The following is a 13,992-nucleotide window of genomic DNA, read 5'->3' as shown; positions in this document are numbered from 1 at the left end:
TATTATATACTTGTGATTTAAAGAATTTTAAGTTTTTCATTCTGCCGTCGATAGCCGAAAACTAACCCTCCCATTATTTATCCCACCCAATATTTATAATCAGTAGTTTCAGTCTCATTTTCTGTGGAAGTTTTATTTTTCAGCGTCTGTTCCTTGCTGATGTTACTGTGGATATACGAATTTACAATATAATTGACTGATTAAAGGACGTTGGAGCAACAAACTTTATAACCGATAATTTGGATTCGGATTAATTCACAATGGTGTAGATGTCAGATTTATCGTTACCCGCTAGATATAGACGTGCGATCAAAGTGTTGTTGATGAATGGTGCTGAACATTGATTGAATTAACTTTAATGTCTATTATTGTTTTTTCTTATGAAATTGTAATAATTTGCTAAAATTAAATGTTTTATTTTAATTCGTTTGAATTCTTACTGAGCATTTATTTAGTATTGCTTTGCATCCAGTCGTCTCATATCTTTTATGTATCTGCGTCTTTTAACTTCGAAGAGCAAATTATTTAGTTTGTTCCATTTATCAGGACTGGCATAATTTATAATAACCTCCAACAATTTCCGTCGATCAATTTTACAACTCTAAGAAACTAATATTTTGACTCCCCCAGGTAAAGTTGATCTAAGATTGATTTAGCTAATTTCGTTATCCTTTGTCGTTATACAGCTCTTCAAGGGTTTCCATTCTTATACATTCTCGGCTTTCAAATACTCGACTTTGATCGTTCACAATGACTTGAAATCTAGAAAAGTGTTTCGGACGCATGAAATTTGTAATGGGTTGTTTTAATTTGTGTAATCTATCGTCTAAACGAATACCAGAAAAACATATTCATCAACCCGATATAATGCCTTAATATCTTAATTTTAATGAATGTTTATTAAAAGAAAGTTTAAACAAGTTAAAAGTTTTGTGCTATTTTTTTGTTCTCAGACTCAAAAAGTGGTTTGGTGCTTCTCTCCCATGCATCCACTTTAAAATGGTTACTGTTGTTGTTTCTTTCAAATCCAAACTGCAGAAACGCTTCGTCAATTATTTTGTTTGGTGTTTCGTCTGGTAGTACTATTTCCAAGCAAATGTTATCTGCTGCAAGACATATAATTTCTTTTAGATGGAGATAAAGATGTTCTTTAAAATTTGCGTCAGTATTTCCATAAACATCAAGGTGGTAGAACAATCCGTTGAAAGTATAAGCATATGTTCCAATGGTTATCAATGCGTTGTTGGGTTGATGCAAACACGAGGCAACAGTCGTTGTCCTTTTATTCATAATTAAAGGGATATTTGAAGGAAGTATTCGGTAAGCCATCCAATATTTCAACAATCGGCCTTCTGGAAAAAGATACTTGCATAGTATATGCGAAGAAAATAACTCTTTAAGATGGTTAATGGTAATAACCTGCGCTGAAGCTGGATAATTTTCGTTGAGAATTAATTTGTTTGCAATCTTTTTTCTGCTTGTAAAGTATTGGACCATTTTCTGAAAAGAATAAGTACATGTATACGTTAGTACTTTTCATAATACTCAACATAATAGGGAAAAATATTTTATTCTTTTTTATTCATATTTACAACAAACTGACCTTATGTTATCGTTTATAATTACAAAAAGTGTACAGTAAAGAGTTTTACGACACATGGTCTAGATAGGCAAATACAGAGATGTGCTCAAGAACACGATCGTATTTTTAGACTGAAAAAAAAAACGGCAAAAGATACAGAAGGGCAATCGAATTCCATAAGTATAAGAGAAAATGAAACCACTATAACCAACCAATATCTGTCAAACACATAAAAGATAAACAACAGTCGTACAAAACCTTACATAGAAATACAAAAACTCAGCAATACAAACGAAGCTACTAGTAATTGATGATCTAAGATGGTAAGCCGATTCTTCACCATATATGGCACCCCATATAGTAATCAAAGATACCAGGGTTATAATTCAATACGCCAGACGTGTGTTTCATCTATATAAGACTCATCATTGACGCTCAGATCAAAATAGTTTTAAAGCCAAACAAGGACAAAGTTGAAGAGCATTGAGGACCCAAAATTCCAAAAAGTTGTGCCAAATACGGCTAAGGTAATCTATTCCTGGGATAAGAAAATCCTTAGTTTTTCGAAAATTCAAAGTTTTGTAACAGGAAATTTATAAAAATTACCGTATCATTAATATTCATATCAACACCGAAGTGCTGACTACTGGGCTGATGATACCTTCGGGGACGAAACGTCCACCAGCAGTGTCATCGACCAATGTGTTTCGATAAATTTTGAAATATTTTAATTCATGAAAAAAAATCAATGTTAGAAACGATAAAGTCAATATTGGAAGACTTAAAAACAATATAACATTGATAAAGTTATAGAATGCATTCATTCAATGGGACACAGGAAAGTATTGGTCGTATGTAAATTTTCGGAATTCTTCGGACAACATCAACGTAAGAATTAAGTTATGACATCCAGCTTGTTACAAGGTTAAAACATGTAACAGTCTCTTCATTATTTATAGTTTGTTTTAACTGACCCAACAGTATCACCCCTAGTTTTTTGGTGGGGTTCGTGTTGTTTATTCTTTAGTTTTCTATGTTGTGTCGTGTGTGCTTTTGTTTGTTTGTCTTTTTAGCCATGGCGTTGTCAGTTGTTTTAGATTTATGAGTTTGACTGTCTCTTTGGTATCTTTTATAATAAAGATTATATCCCAATTGTCAATTTAGTGTTTAGCTGTATGCTTATATTTAAAGTTGCACTCAGCAGTACATGAAATAAATAATTATTAAACCCATACAAACTTCTATATCCTCGTCATAGTGATGACATCACGGAAGACATCACAACAATAATGGCAGTTACAATATCATCGACGCCAAATGTATAAGAAAGCACAATTACATTACCGTGAAAAAAATATTTAAGAAAGGTCAAACGTGCAAGAGAGACATGAAAGTACACTAACCTTTGACATAATTTTGTCAGCACTTTTGAGAAAAAATCCACTAGAAAACTTCTGACTGGATGTCCCATCTATGCAAGCAACGAATTGCATTGCAGTTTCATAATTGACAGTTCTATGGTGATCAAACATTTTTGGGGTTAGACAATAATCATGATATTTTGCTGAAACTCTTACTCCGAACAGTCCAATAGTTTCTTCGTCATCAATCAACGATGCAAAGTGCAATGCCACCTGTAAGAAAAAAATAACTTATTTTTTTGTAATGATTCTTACACTCTATCAAAAAGGGTGTTACTGAAAGGAAAGGTACAATCGAAATATTCATCAAAATCATCAATCCATAATAGGGGCCTCGGTGGCCGAGTGGTCTAAGTAGTTACTACTGTAATCACTTAAATTAGATATAAGCGGATGAGGTATTATTGCCGATGGGACAACTCTTTGTGTTACGGCTAAATACGGCCTGTATGAGGTAGCATTGGGCACTGACGTTGTTTATAGTCTTAATAGCGTGTTATAGTATTCTTTAGTTTGTCTTTATGCATATTACTTTTACTGTTTAGTCTGTTTTTGGTATGATAATTTTTGTATTCTTGTATTTCATTTTTCCTAATAGGCTTTGTCTATATGCCTTTTTGTGATTTTTTGTTACATATGACGTGGATCTGTACTTATACATCCCATCATTGTGTTATTGTGCCGTGGTAACTGTTTGCTTACATATTTGTTTGTTTTTAAAGTGATTAACATAACAATACAATGTTGACTGCTGTAACCCTATTTTTGACAATTTTTCCTATAATATAGATATAGGAAGATGTTGTTGGCTGTATGCTTTTTTCACACATCGTTGTAAATATAATGGAATTTTCTGTGACTGTTATAGATGTTAGAGGTTTAGCTAGCTGTTAAACCACATCTACATCCACCATTTTCTTCACCAAAAAAATGTCTGTACCAAATCAGGAACATAACAGTTGTCTATTCGTTTGATGTGATTAAGCTTCTGATTTTGCCATTTGATTACGAACTTTCGGTTTTGATTTTCCTCGGAGTTCAGTATTATTGTGATTTTACTTTACACACCGAACAGCAAGCTATAAAGGGTTCCAAAAACGACGAGTGTAAAACCATTTAAACAGGGAAACCAACGGACTTATCTATATAAAGAAACGAAAAACACGAATGAACCACATCAACAAACGACAACCACTGAAAAATAGGTTCGTGCATTAGAACATCACGACATAGAAAGACTCACTATAAAATATCAATTGACATAGCTTAACGGAATCTAAAGACATATAAATAAAAGCATGCAAACATACACTGAACGAATAAACTTTGACTAAATGGCGTGTAATAAAATAACGTACACAGGTAAAGATAATATTTCTGTTGTACATTGGGTACGGAAATATTTAAAAATAAATAAATTTGTTGGGCTAAAGTGCGAGGAAAGAATTGAAAATTTGTCATCACACTTTAAACCTATAAAAGGTGGTATAATACATTGAAAATAATGAGACGAGAGTTATTTATAACAAAAAATGGGTAAACATTGAAAGACAAAAATGCATCACAAATTTTATCAAAATGTCAAACTACAGTACGATTTGAGAGTACTCGAAGTTACCAAAAGCTACTTACCAGCCAAATAAAATTGACAATAAAAAGTCAAACATCAGAGACTAAAATCAACTAAAACATCCCATGGATTAAGTGGTTTAACGTAACGGACAGTCAAAACCGACTTGTATCAACAGGCAGAAGAACAGTAAGGATTTAACATCATAATGTATATGTATGTATATTATTAAACCAGTGTTTTCGATATCACAAACTAGTCAAAACATTTATTAAATGTTATCATCGGTACAAGGACATCATTCGTTAATATAAAACAATATGCAGATATCTTATACATTCAGGTATTTCACACCCAATCTTTTATGTTCATATTCAAACCTCAAAAATGTCGAGTCGGCATTCACCTCAATTTATTCAGTAGGGATATTGTTACGATACTGTTTTCATGTCATCAAGGATGGCATATTTTGGTATTTATATTGATTCACTCATAGATTCTTTGCATCGGAAATAAAAACATTTATTCTAAAACCAGTTGTTGGCATGATTCGGGTTATGGTCTTCTGGTATATTTTATGATGGTATAATACTAATCCCTTAACGGGAGTGATTGTGCTTGAAAGGTAACAGTACTAAACCGCTGTACAAATTGAGTTCTGGAGCTGACATGTCAGTAACTGCTGGTAGTCCTTTGTAAATTTATGTATCATTGTCATTTTTCTTAGTTTCTTTTGTTACCTTTTCTGATATCGGACTCGGACTCGGAACTGAGTTTAACTGCGTATTGATGTGTGTTTCTTCATTCTACATTAGCTAGATGTATAAAAGATGGATGAGATCTCACAAAACATGTTTAACCCTGTCGCATTTTAGCGCCTATCCAAAGTCATGAGCCCCTGGCATTTGTTTGTCTTGTAAGTTTTCAAATTTTAGTGCATCTATGTTTTGAAGTGTAACATATACACTCATCATAGATACCAGGATTGCAATTTTATATTTGTGCCAGACGCGCGTTTCATCTGGTTTAAACCTTGCATTAAGGCAATGTTTTTTTAAACTGAGGAATAGCTCTAGTTGAGTCTACTTTCTGCAATATGTTTTCTAATGATTTGGTATTTTCTTTAATAAGTGTTTGACATGAATATCAATAATGTGGTCATTTTTATAAATTTCCTGTTTACAAAACTTTGAATTTTTCGAAAAACTAAGGATTTTCTTTTCCAGGCATAGATTACCTTAGCTGTATTTGGCACAACTTTTTGGAATTTTGGATCCTCAATGCTCTTCAACTTTGTACATGTTTGGCTTTATCAATATTTCGATTTGAGCGTCACTGATGAGTCTTATGTAGACGAAACGCGCGTCTGGCGTACTACGTTATAATCCTGGTACTTTTGATAACTATTAAAATACTCCAGCAATCAAATTTTTATTTACATTTGAATTTATCTAAGATTTTGTATTTTGATATTCTACTATGTCACCAATTATTTTTATTAAGGAACAGATTGTATTAACCAATAACTGAAAAACAATCTACGTCCATGTATCGTACAATATTTATTTCCCCAGATTGATTGGTTCACACAAAAAACTATGATTAATAAACCTACCGGTTTTTCATTTACAGTTGCAACGTATGCTTTGGTCTTTGGACTTTCTACAAGCATTTTGTAGGTATCTGGTAATGGGTCATAACCTCCATGAAGTTCTTTCGGGTCTCTTATTTCAATAACGTCGTCATAATCATCTAAGGTAGCTCTTCGAACTTTGATTGTGGCATTATTTGTGAGAATGTTATATCGTCTTGCAATGCAGCATTTGTTGACTATATAAGGAACCAATCTTGATTTCAAATACTGAGGTGTGAACATTATAATTCGTAGGTAGTTATCTCAGGTTAAGGGTCGTTTATTATGATACGAAATGCAGCTGGTAACTTGCCACCCTGTAATGTAATATAAAATCATAAACAACGGTTCAACAATAATAACATGAGTACAATGATAACGCAATGAGAATTTCAAATTAAAATGAATTATACACATTCTAAACAAACTTTTTCCCGTTTTCATTATTCCAACAAAATATGTTAAAATAGTTTAATTGAGTTTTATCACTTTTTTTTACTTACAAACAATATTTGAATGACCTGGGTTGTTTTTTTTTTTTAAATCTTCGATAATGAGCCAGAAGTGGTCTACTTATTTTTTTGCATTATATGATCTTCTGTTCCTCTCCCACCTCTCCATTTTATATAGGTTGTTAAGACGGTAGAGGCACATAACAAATATGACATTGATATATGGTTGCATGCAAATATAATATATTGTGTGCTGTGTGATACTCGTTTTTATGGTATTGCTGCCTTAAGAGAACATACATGTAGGGACAATCAACTTATGACTATCGTAGGAAATATCTCCGACCTCGACTTGAACTGTCTCATGATGATCTTAGCAAAGATATCCTAAACTTGTCGCAAGTTCTTTACATTTTCAAATATTAAGATTGATTTACGGAAAACTTCATGTAGTACACTTCTTTACCGTAAATTATTAAACGTATTGGTTAATTTTAAAAACTGATTTAAAAAAAAAATAAATGTAATTCATATAAAGAATATCGATAAATACTAATTTAATGTACAAATAAAACTTTAAATACGAAATTGCGAGAAAAAAGAATAAAATGAAGAAATTTATTGGTTCAAGTTAGTTGAATTCAATTTACTATTTCCCCTGTATCGGTAGTGATAAAGTTAAAGGACAAAATCATGCATTCTTGATATCATTACATCGAATTTTTATTGTTGACAAATCCTAATCTGTTAACCTATTAAGATCTAGTTATAAGCAGGTAACGGAGAAAAGATAATTAGAGAATAACGAGATAATTTGCAAAATTTATCTAAAAAATTATTGTAATTTATATGAATAAACTTATGACTATCTTAAGACCACCATAAGACACCTCTCGTGTAGTCCTATATTTATGACCAACTTTAAGAGATGTCATAATTTAGAAACACTTTGTGAAACCCACTTAGACTTAAGTTATGTCGTAAGACCATCCTAAGACATGTGTTAGTCCTGAGACAGCTTCGTAAAAGTAGGCCTAGGTACTCAAAGCCCTCTAATATACATTGCTTGTCTTAACTACAGATACTAATAGTCATGTTAATGTGTGTAATAATTGTTATTGAAAAACATAAACTAAACAATTAAACAAAGTGTTACAAAGATTAAAGTGTTTTAAAAAAGCATAACTGTAGCTGTGTTGTAAACATAACAAAAATAAAATTGGTTAAAAATCGACACTTTTTCTTCCGGTTTCGGATGTATATGTGTCTGTTGATGTGGTCGGGTACCTAGGGAATCACACTCAAGTACCAACAATATGTAGAAACATATATTTAAAAAATTTCATAAAATGTGTAAAAATCCACTAATTTCATTAAAATTTGTTTTAATTTGAATTTAAAATATTTTCAAATATTGTAAATTCAGAAGTTATTGCGTGCATTTCTCGTTGCATTTTTTTTAACAATGAATAGAAATGCGATATTAGTTATTGTGACCTTAGGAAAAACTAAATAAAGAAGTATATATGCATCAGATTCCAGAATGGGAGTTCTCATTTTTACGATACTCACACAGTCGTATTATTCATATTAATGAAAAATTTCGCAATAATTTGAGAATGAACAGTAAAAACTTTTTACCTAACTTAATTATTAATACAAACGATCGAAACTTGTTTAAACGTGCAAACGTGATTGTCAAAACCGCTGTTAATCTTTTAAAATTCTTCACGTTATTTTTCACATGAATAAATCGTGACTTATCAGTAGATAATTGCATACCTTTACAATAAAGAAATCAGTCTGAAGCAGTCAGGGAAATATTTTATGTTATTATATCTTAATTCCATATATTTCCTACAATTCTAAAAATAATTACCTGCTATAATTAACAACAACACTATATAATGTTTACTTAATTGTCAATTTTCTAAAATTGTTAAGAAAACATTACATAATCTTTTATTCACAAAGAACATAGATATGCTAGGCTATTGCTGATTTGACGCTATTATTGGTAACTGGAATATCAAAATTCCTTATATTCCTTTATCTTCATATTAACATGTACTGCCAGAGGCATAAGGATTAAAATTCAAATCCTTGATCGTCAATAGATTAACATGAAGTGCAATGGAGATGATTAAAAATTATTTCATATGATATTTGTAAAATTAAATAATCTATTCAAAAGTGATTTCAATGTTTATGGTTTGATTTCATAGTTTCTTTCAGCTTTAAACCACGACATACGGATTTTTTGCATCCGTATCCAATTTCTTCTTTAATAGATATAGAAAGATGCTGTGTGAGTGCCAATGAGACAACTCTCCATCCAAATAACAATTTAAAAAAGTAAACCTTTATAGGTCAATGTACGGCCTTCAACACGGAGCCTTGGCTCACACCGAAAAACAAGCTATAAAGGGCCCCAAAATTACTAGTGTAAAACCATTCAAACGGGAAAACTAGCGGTTTAATCTATATAAAATAAAAAAGTTTTACTTTGTTGTGTTTCTAGTTTTAGAAATTCAATATATTTTGTCAATAAACTGTTAAATAAAACCTTATATGAATGAGTTTGCTCAGTACTGTTGTTCCAAAATTAAACACTTCACTTGGACGAAGCACCAAAATTACACACATCAAAATAAAACGCATGCCTTTCAGGAGAAAATCACCAAAATAACCCGACGCCAAAATTTCCCAATTTACGGTATCATTTATATGTTTTTTCTCCAGTGATGCTATATGAATAAAGTTTCATGCAAAGACAAATTTGTCCTCAATGTATAAAGCCTCAAAGAGACATCAAAATATAAAAGACTTTATAATGCAACTAGTTCTGCTTATTTCCTAAATAGTAACACAGCTATATATTGTGCAATGTCAATTTCATCTTGGAATATAAAATTGAGAATGGAAATGATGGGGAATGTATCAAAGACATATCAAACAGCAGACAACGACCGGAGGCCACCAATGGGTCTTCAACGCAGTCAGAAAGTCCCGCACTCGGAGGTGGTCCTAAGCTTGTCCCTATATATTGTGTACTAGTTCAGTAAAAATGGACATCACTCTAAACTCCAAAACATATAAATGAACTAAACCTAAAAAACCCATACAAGACTTACAAAGACCAACGGCTCCTGACTTTGGGACAGGAGCATCAATGCAGCATGTTGAAACTAGATTTGGGAAATCTCAACCCTCCTTCTATACATCTAGCAAAGAAGAATATAGAAACACAATCATAGCAATACGCACAGAAAAACTCAGTTTAAAAAGTCCGAGACCGCTGTCAGAATAGGTAACAAAAAGAAACAAGCAAATGAATATGACATAAATTAACAAAGGACTACTTGCAGTTACTGACATGCAAGCTCCATACCTCAATTAAACTGATTGAAAGATTATGTCTTCATCATAAGACAACCAAGTACAATCCCAACCGTTGGATTGATTATCATACCATCATAGAACATAAGAACATAACTCTTATTATGCCAATTACAATCTAACAACAGAAAAAAGACCATGAACATCGCTTTCATTTGTGTGTATATCAACCCCCTTTCTCCACCAAAAAATTAAATAATAAAAAACACGCACACCCTTAGAAAAGGAAGATGGTCGGTGCATACTCACGAATACGTTTCTGTTGCCAAGGATTTTTCACAAGTGTAGTAATTAGCAGAACATTTCCTATATATACCTATAAACTATACATTATACGTATTCTATAAAGTTTCACAAGGCTTGATCCAAATAGCTTTTTACTTCCAATAACAAAAACAAGTTGCAGTATAAAAGCAATATTTGGTCAATGTAATAAAAATATAAACTTTTCCTTTTCCTACAATCAGGGGTTCATTAAAGGGTAAACATAAGTTTGAAATATGAGTTACATTTAAATAGCTATTAAACAGTAAAATCCTAAAAATACTAACTCGTAGGAAAATTCAAAACGGGAAAGTCACTAATTAAAAGCAAAAACAAAAGCTCAAACACATCAAACGAATGGATAACAACTGTCATATTTCTGACTTGATACAGGCATTTTCTTATGTACAATATGGTGGATTTAACTTGGTTTTACACCTTCTAATGCATAAAAACAATATTATGTCAATGTTATAGAAATATAAACCTTTTCCTACAACCAGGGGTTCATTTAGGGATGAAATTAAGTTTAAAATTGTTTTTCTTTTTATTTTATATATAGCTAACAAATTGAATGTATTTATTTATGTGGCAGTGTAAAAACAATATTAGGTCAATGTAATAAAAATATAAACTTTTTCCTAAAATCAGGGGTTCATTAAGAGATGAAAATAAGTTCAGAATTTGCGTTACATTTAAATAGCTATAAATGTACTTATCTAAGTTGCACTTTACAATAATATTAGCATTAGGTCAATGTAATAAAAATATAGACCTTTTTTTGTACTCGGCACAAAACTGGGGAAGGGCTCATTATAACCTCGTCCTTATCCATTTTTTAAGCCTTATACAAAACAAATTATATTGTTTCTGACCTTGTCCTAATATTGTTTATGTATTTAAGTCAAAATGACTGCATTATGCCGAATCTAATCATAAGAATACTTTATAAGAATAAAAGGATTTCCCTCCATGCACAGACTAATGAAAACTAACCATCAATATAATAAAAAGACATTTAAAAGTTTCTTTTACCAGAACTCAGGCCATCACCTTAATATTAGCATATAAAAATAAGCAACACAACATGCTGTATTCTTTTCTTTAAAATAAGATTATAGTCTGTAAATACAAGCTGGAAAGTTGAAAGTTGAAAACATATACAGACTATTAACTTTTCCACGCTTATCACGTCGTATTTATTATAGACATTTTTATTTAGGGACCAGGCAAGGACCACCTCCTTGTTCGGGATTTTCTCGCTACGTTTAATACCCATTGGTGACCTTCTGTTGTTGTCTGTTCTTTGGTCGGTTTGTTGTCTTTTTTTACATATTCCCCATTTCCATTCTCAATTTTATTTAAATTGAAGATTCACCAAAGGCTCTAAATGCCTAAATCAAATGATTCTAAAAACCAATACAGGAATAACCTTTCTGTAATGATTAACATTGAATACTTAAACGTTCTGTACTTGCGTTTTTGTTATGTTTTTATAATCAATTTTTATGATACATCGCACGTTCTTGAAACATTAAACTTAATTTAACAGTCTTTAAAGTTACAATGCATGTCTTGTTTCTTATCCTTTTTCGGACGTCGGATTATACTTTTATCTGGCTTAAAATTTAATTTTAGAAGAATGCATGATAAACTTTCAATAGTTGTGCAAATACAAAGCATAGACAAAATGTACTTCTTTTATGTACTTGCAAGATATTAGACAGTATCAAGCTTTTTGGATCAAGCCTTTTGAAATTTGCATTTACTTTATGGAACAAGTAAAATGTATAGTTTATAGGTGAATATAGGAAAATTGAATTTTTCTGCTAACTACTATACTTGTGAAAAATCCCTGGCAACAGAAACGTATTTGTGATTATACACCAACCATCTTCCTTTTTTGGGGTGCACTTGTTTTTATTATTTTATCTTTTGGTGGGGGAAAGGGGGGTGACATGCATATACATGAAGAAACTCTCGTGATCTTTTTCTTCTGTTTTTAGTTAACCCTCTTGCTGCCGGAGGGACACAAATGTCCAAACCGGCAGTGCCGGAGGGACACATATGTCCATGGTTAAATGTATACAAGCTTCTCATCAATGCTGTATCTCTTTCAATTAAAAGACCGAAGATTAAACAGTGTTATGTTTTTCTCCAATTTGGGTCCCAAATGTAAGGGTCATTATATCGTGACGTCATATATCGAATGACGTCGTTTTTTTTTGGCATGTTACGTCACAGACGTCGAGCTGTCAAAAAGTGAGCAAGTGATTGTTTATATCCCACTGGAAGGCCTCTGACAAAAATTCTTATCCCACGCATAGATAACCATAACCGTATTTTTAGAATTTTGAATCATCAATGCTCTTCAACTTTGTACTTGTTTTGGCTTTCTTACTATTTTGATCTGAATGTCATGAGTCTTATGCAGACGAAACTCGCGTCTGGCGAATTCCACAGAGCCAGTGAGAATAATCTAGATGATAAAAATAACTATTAACATGCATGTGAACAATTCGAACTTATTGAAACATTCGGCCCCATTAAAAAATTCACCTCATTAAAAAAATCACCTCATTAAATAATTCGACCTCATTGAATCCGTACTCATGTGACCTTCAATCTAACCGTTTAGCTATTAAAAAATAGAATGTCAACATTGGAAGTCAAACAAAACGGATGAACCAATTGGTCATTGATCATTCTTATGCATGTACATGTGGACATGACAATAAACATTCTATTTAACGGTATGCCATCTGTTTGTATTCTTATGTTTGTTTATATGTGGTTACTAGTACATGATCGTTGGCAATATTCGGAGGTCATCTCAATAATTAAATATATGAAATCTAGACAAAAATACACACGAAATTTTGATACTTATTATGCATTATTTTTGTTTATCTTAGACGTTTTGTTATTTGGATATAAGTTTTAGTATATTATAAATCAAATAAAAGAATTTGAGTCAAATCGGTCAACGTGAATTTGACAACTAATGCCCCTTTAATATGTCTTTAACATGTTTTATTTTAAATGCACGACAACAAAAAGATATCTACAGATGAGTTGTTCAAATTGTACAATTAAAAATGTGGCAAAGCCTTTAATAATGCCAAGGAAAAGCTAAACACTATAATCAGCAGATTAAATATTTTGTTTGAAAATGAAACTACAAAATAAAGATGAGATGAATAGAATCTTCTCTCCTGGTAAGTAATGGTTTTCATGACATTTGTGTTGTACTTCAAATAAGTAAACCTATACAAGTTATTTAACAGTCTTGCGTTGTAAGGGTAGTTGTAATCGGCTTCTTATGCGACTATTTGAATCTTTACACTAATTGCCGCTAAGAAAGTAATCAAGCATTGTTTCATTTTAATTTGATACACTTTTGGATTAATTTACGCAATTAAATTATTGTATCTTTATTCTCATCGTGTATTAAACCTTAGTGTATTTTAAATACGGATTACTCTTTCTAATCCTTTCTGTTTATCCTTTCCAAAGAACAACATTCATACCTGTGTACGCTCGAATTCACATCTGAGGCTTAATTGCTACAAGTGAACGAATTGACCTCAAGCCGAGAAATATACAGCGACCTTAACAAAATAATAAACACACTCTGCTCACACATGAGTTGCATTGAAATGATTATCAAA

The 13,992-nt window shown here is 31.8% G+C and overlaps 1 protein-coding gene across 1 annotated transcript; it reads right to left on the bottom strand.

Moving 5' to 3' along the window:
* Positions 1-911: 911 nt before the first annotated feature.
* On the bottom strand, positions 912-6,516 carry LOC143042847 (uncharacterized). The gene is made up of 3 exons (XM_076215362.1): positions 6,189-6,516; positions 2,986-3,216; positions 912-1,500 (listed from the first exon to the last, which is right to left on the bottom strand). Exons 1-3 carry the CDS (start codon positions 6,447-6,449, stop codon positions 922-924), a joined length of 1,071 nt encoding a protein of 356 aa, XP_076071477.1. The 5' UTR covers positions 6,450-6,516; the 3' UTR covers positions 912-921.
* Positions 6,517-13,992: the final 7,476 nt, after the last annotated feature.

The sequence above is a fragment of the Mytilus galloprovincialis genome, chromosome 1, assembly GCF_965363235.1.
Source record: "Mytilus galloprovincialis chromosome 1, xbMytGall1.hap1.1, whole genome shotgun sequence".
NCBI classification, from domain to species: Eukaryota; Metazoa; Mollusca; class Bivalvia; order Mytilida; family Mytilidae; genus Mytilus; species Mytilus galloprovincialis.
This window is presented reverse-complemented; position numbering and strand designations above follow the sequence as displayed.

Coding starts and splice junctions, on each gene's coding strand:
- LOC143042847 (XM_076215362.1), bottom strand. CDS start 6,449: ATGTTCACACCTCAGTATTTGAAATCAAGATTGGTTCCTTATATAGTC. Junction 3,217..6,188: donor CAACTGTAAATGAAAAACCG/GTAGGTTTATTA, acceptor TTTTTCTTACAG/GTGGCATTGCACTTTGCATC. Junction 1,501..2,985: donor CTGACAAAATTATGTCAAAG/GTTAGTGTACTT, acceptor TATTCTTTTCAG/AAAATGGTCCAATACTTTAC.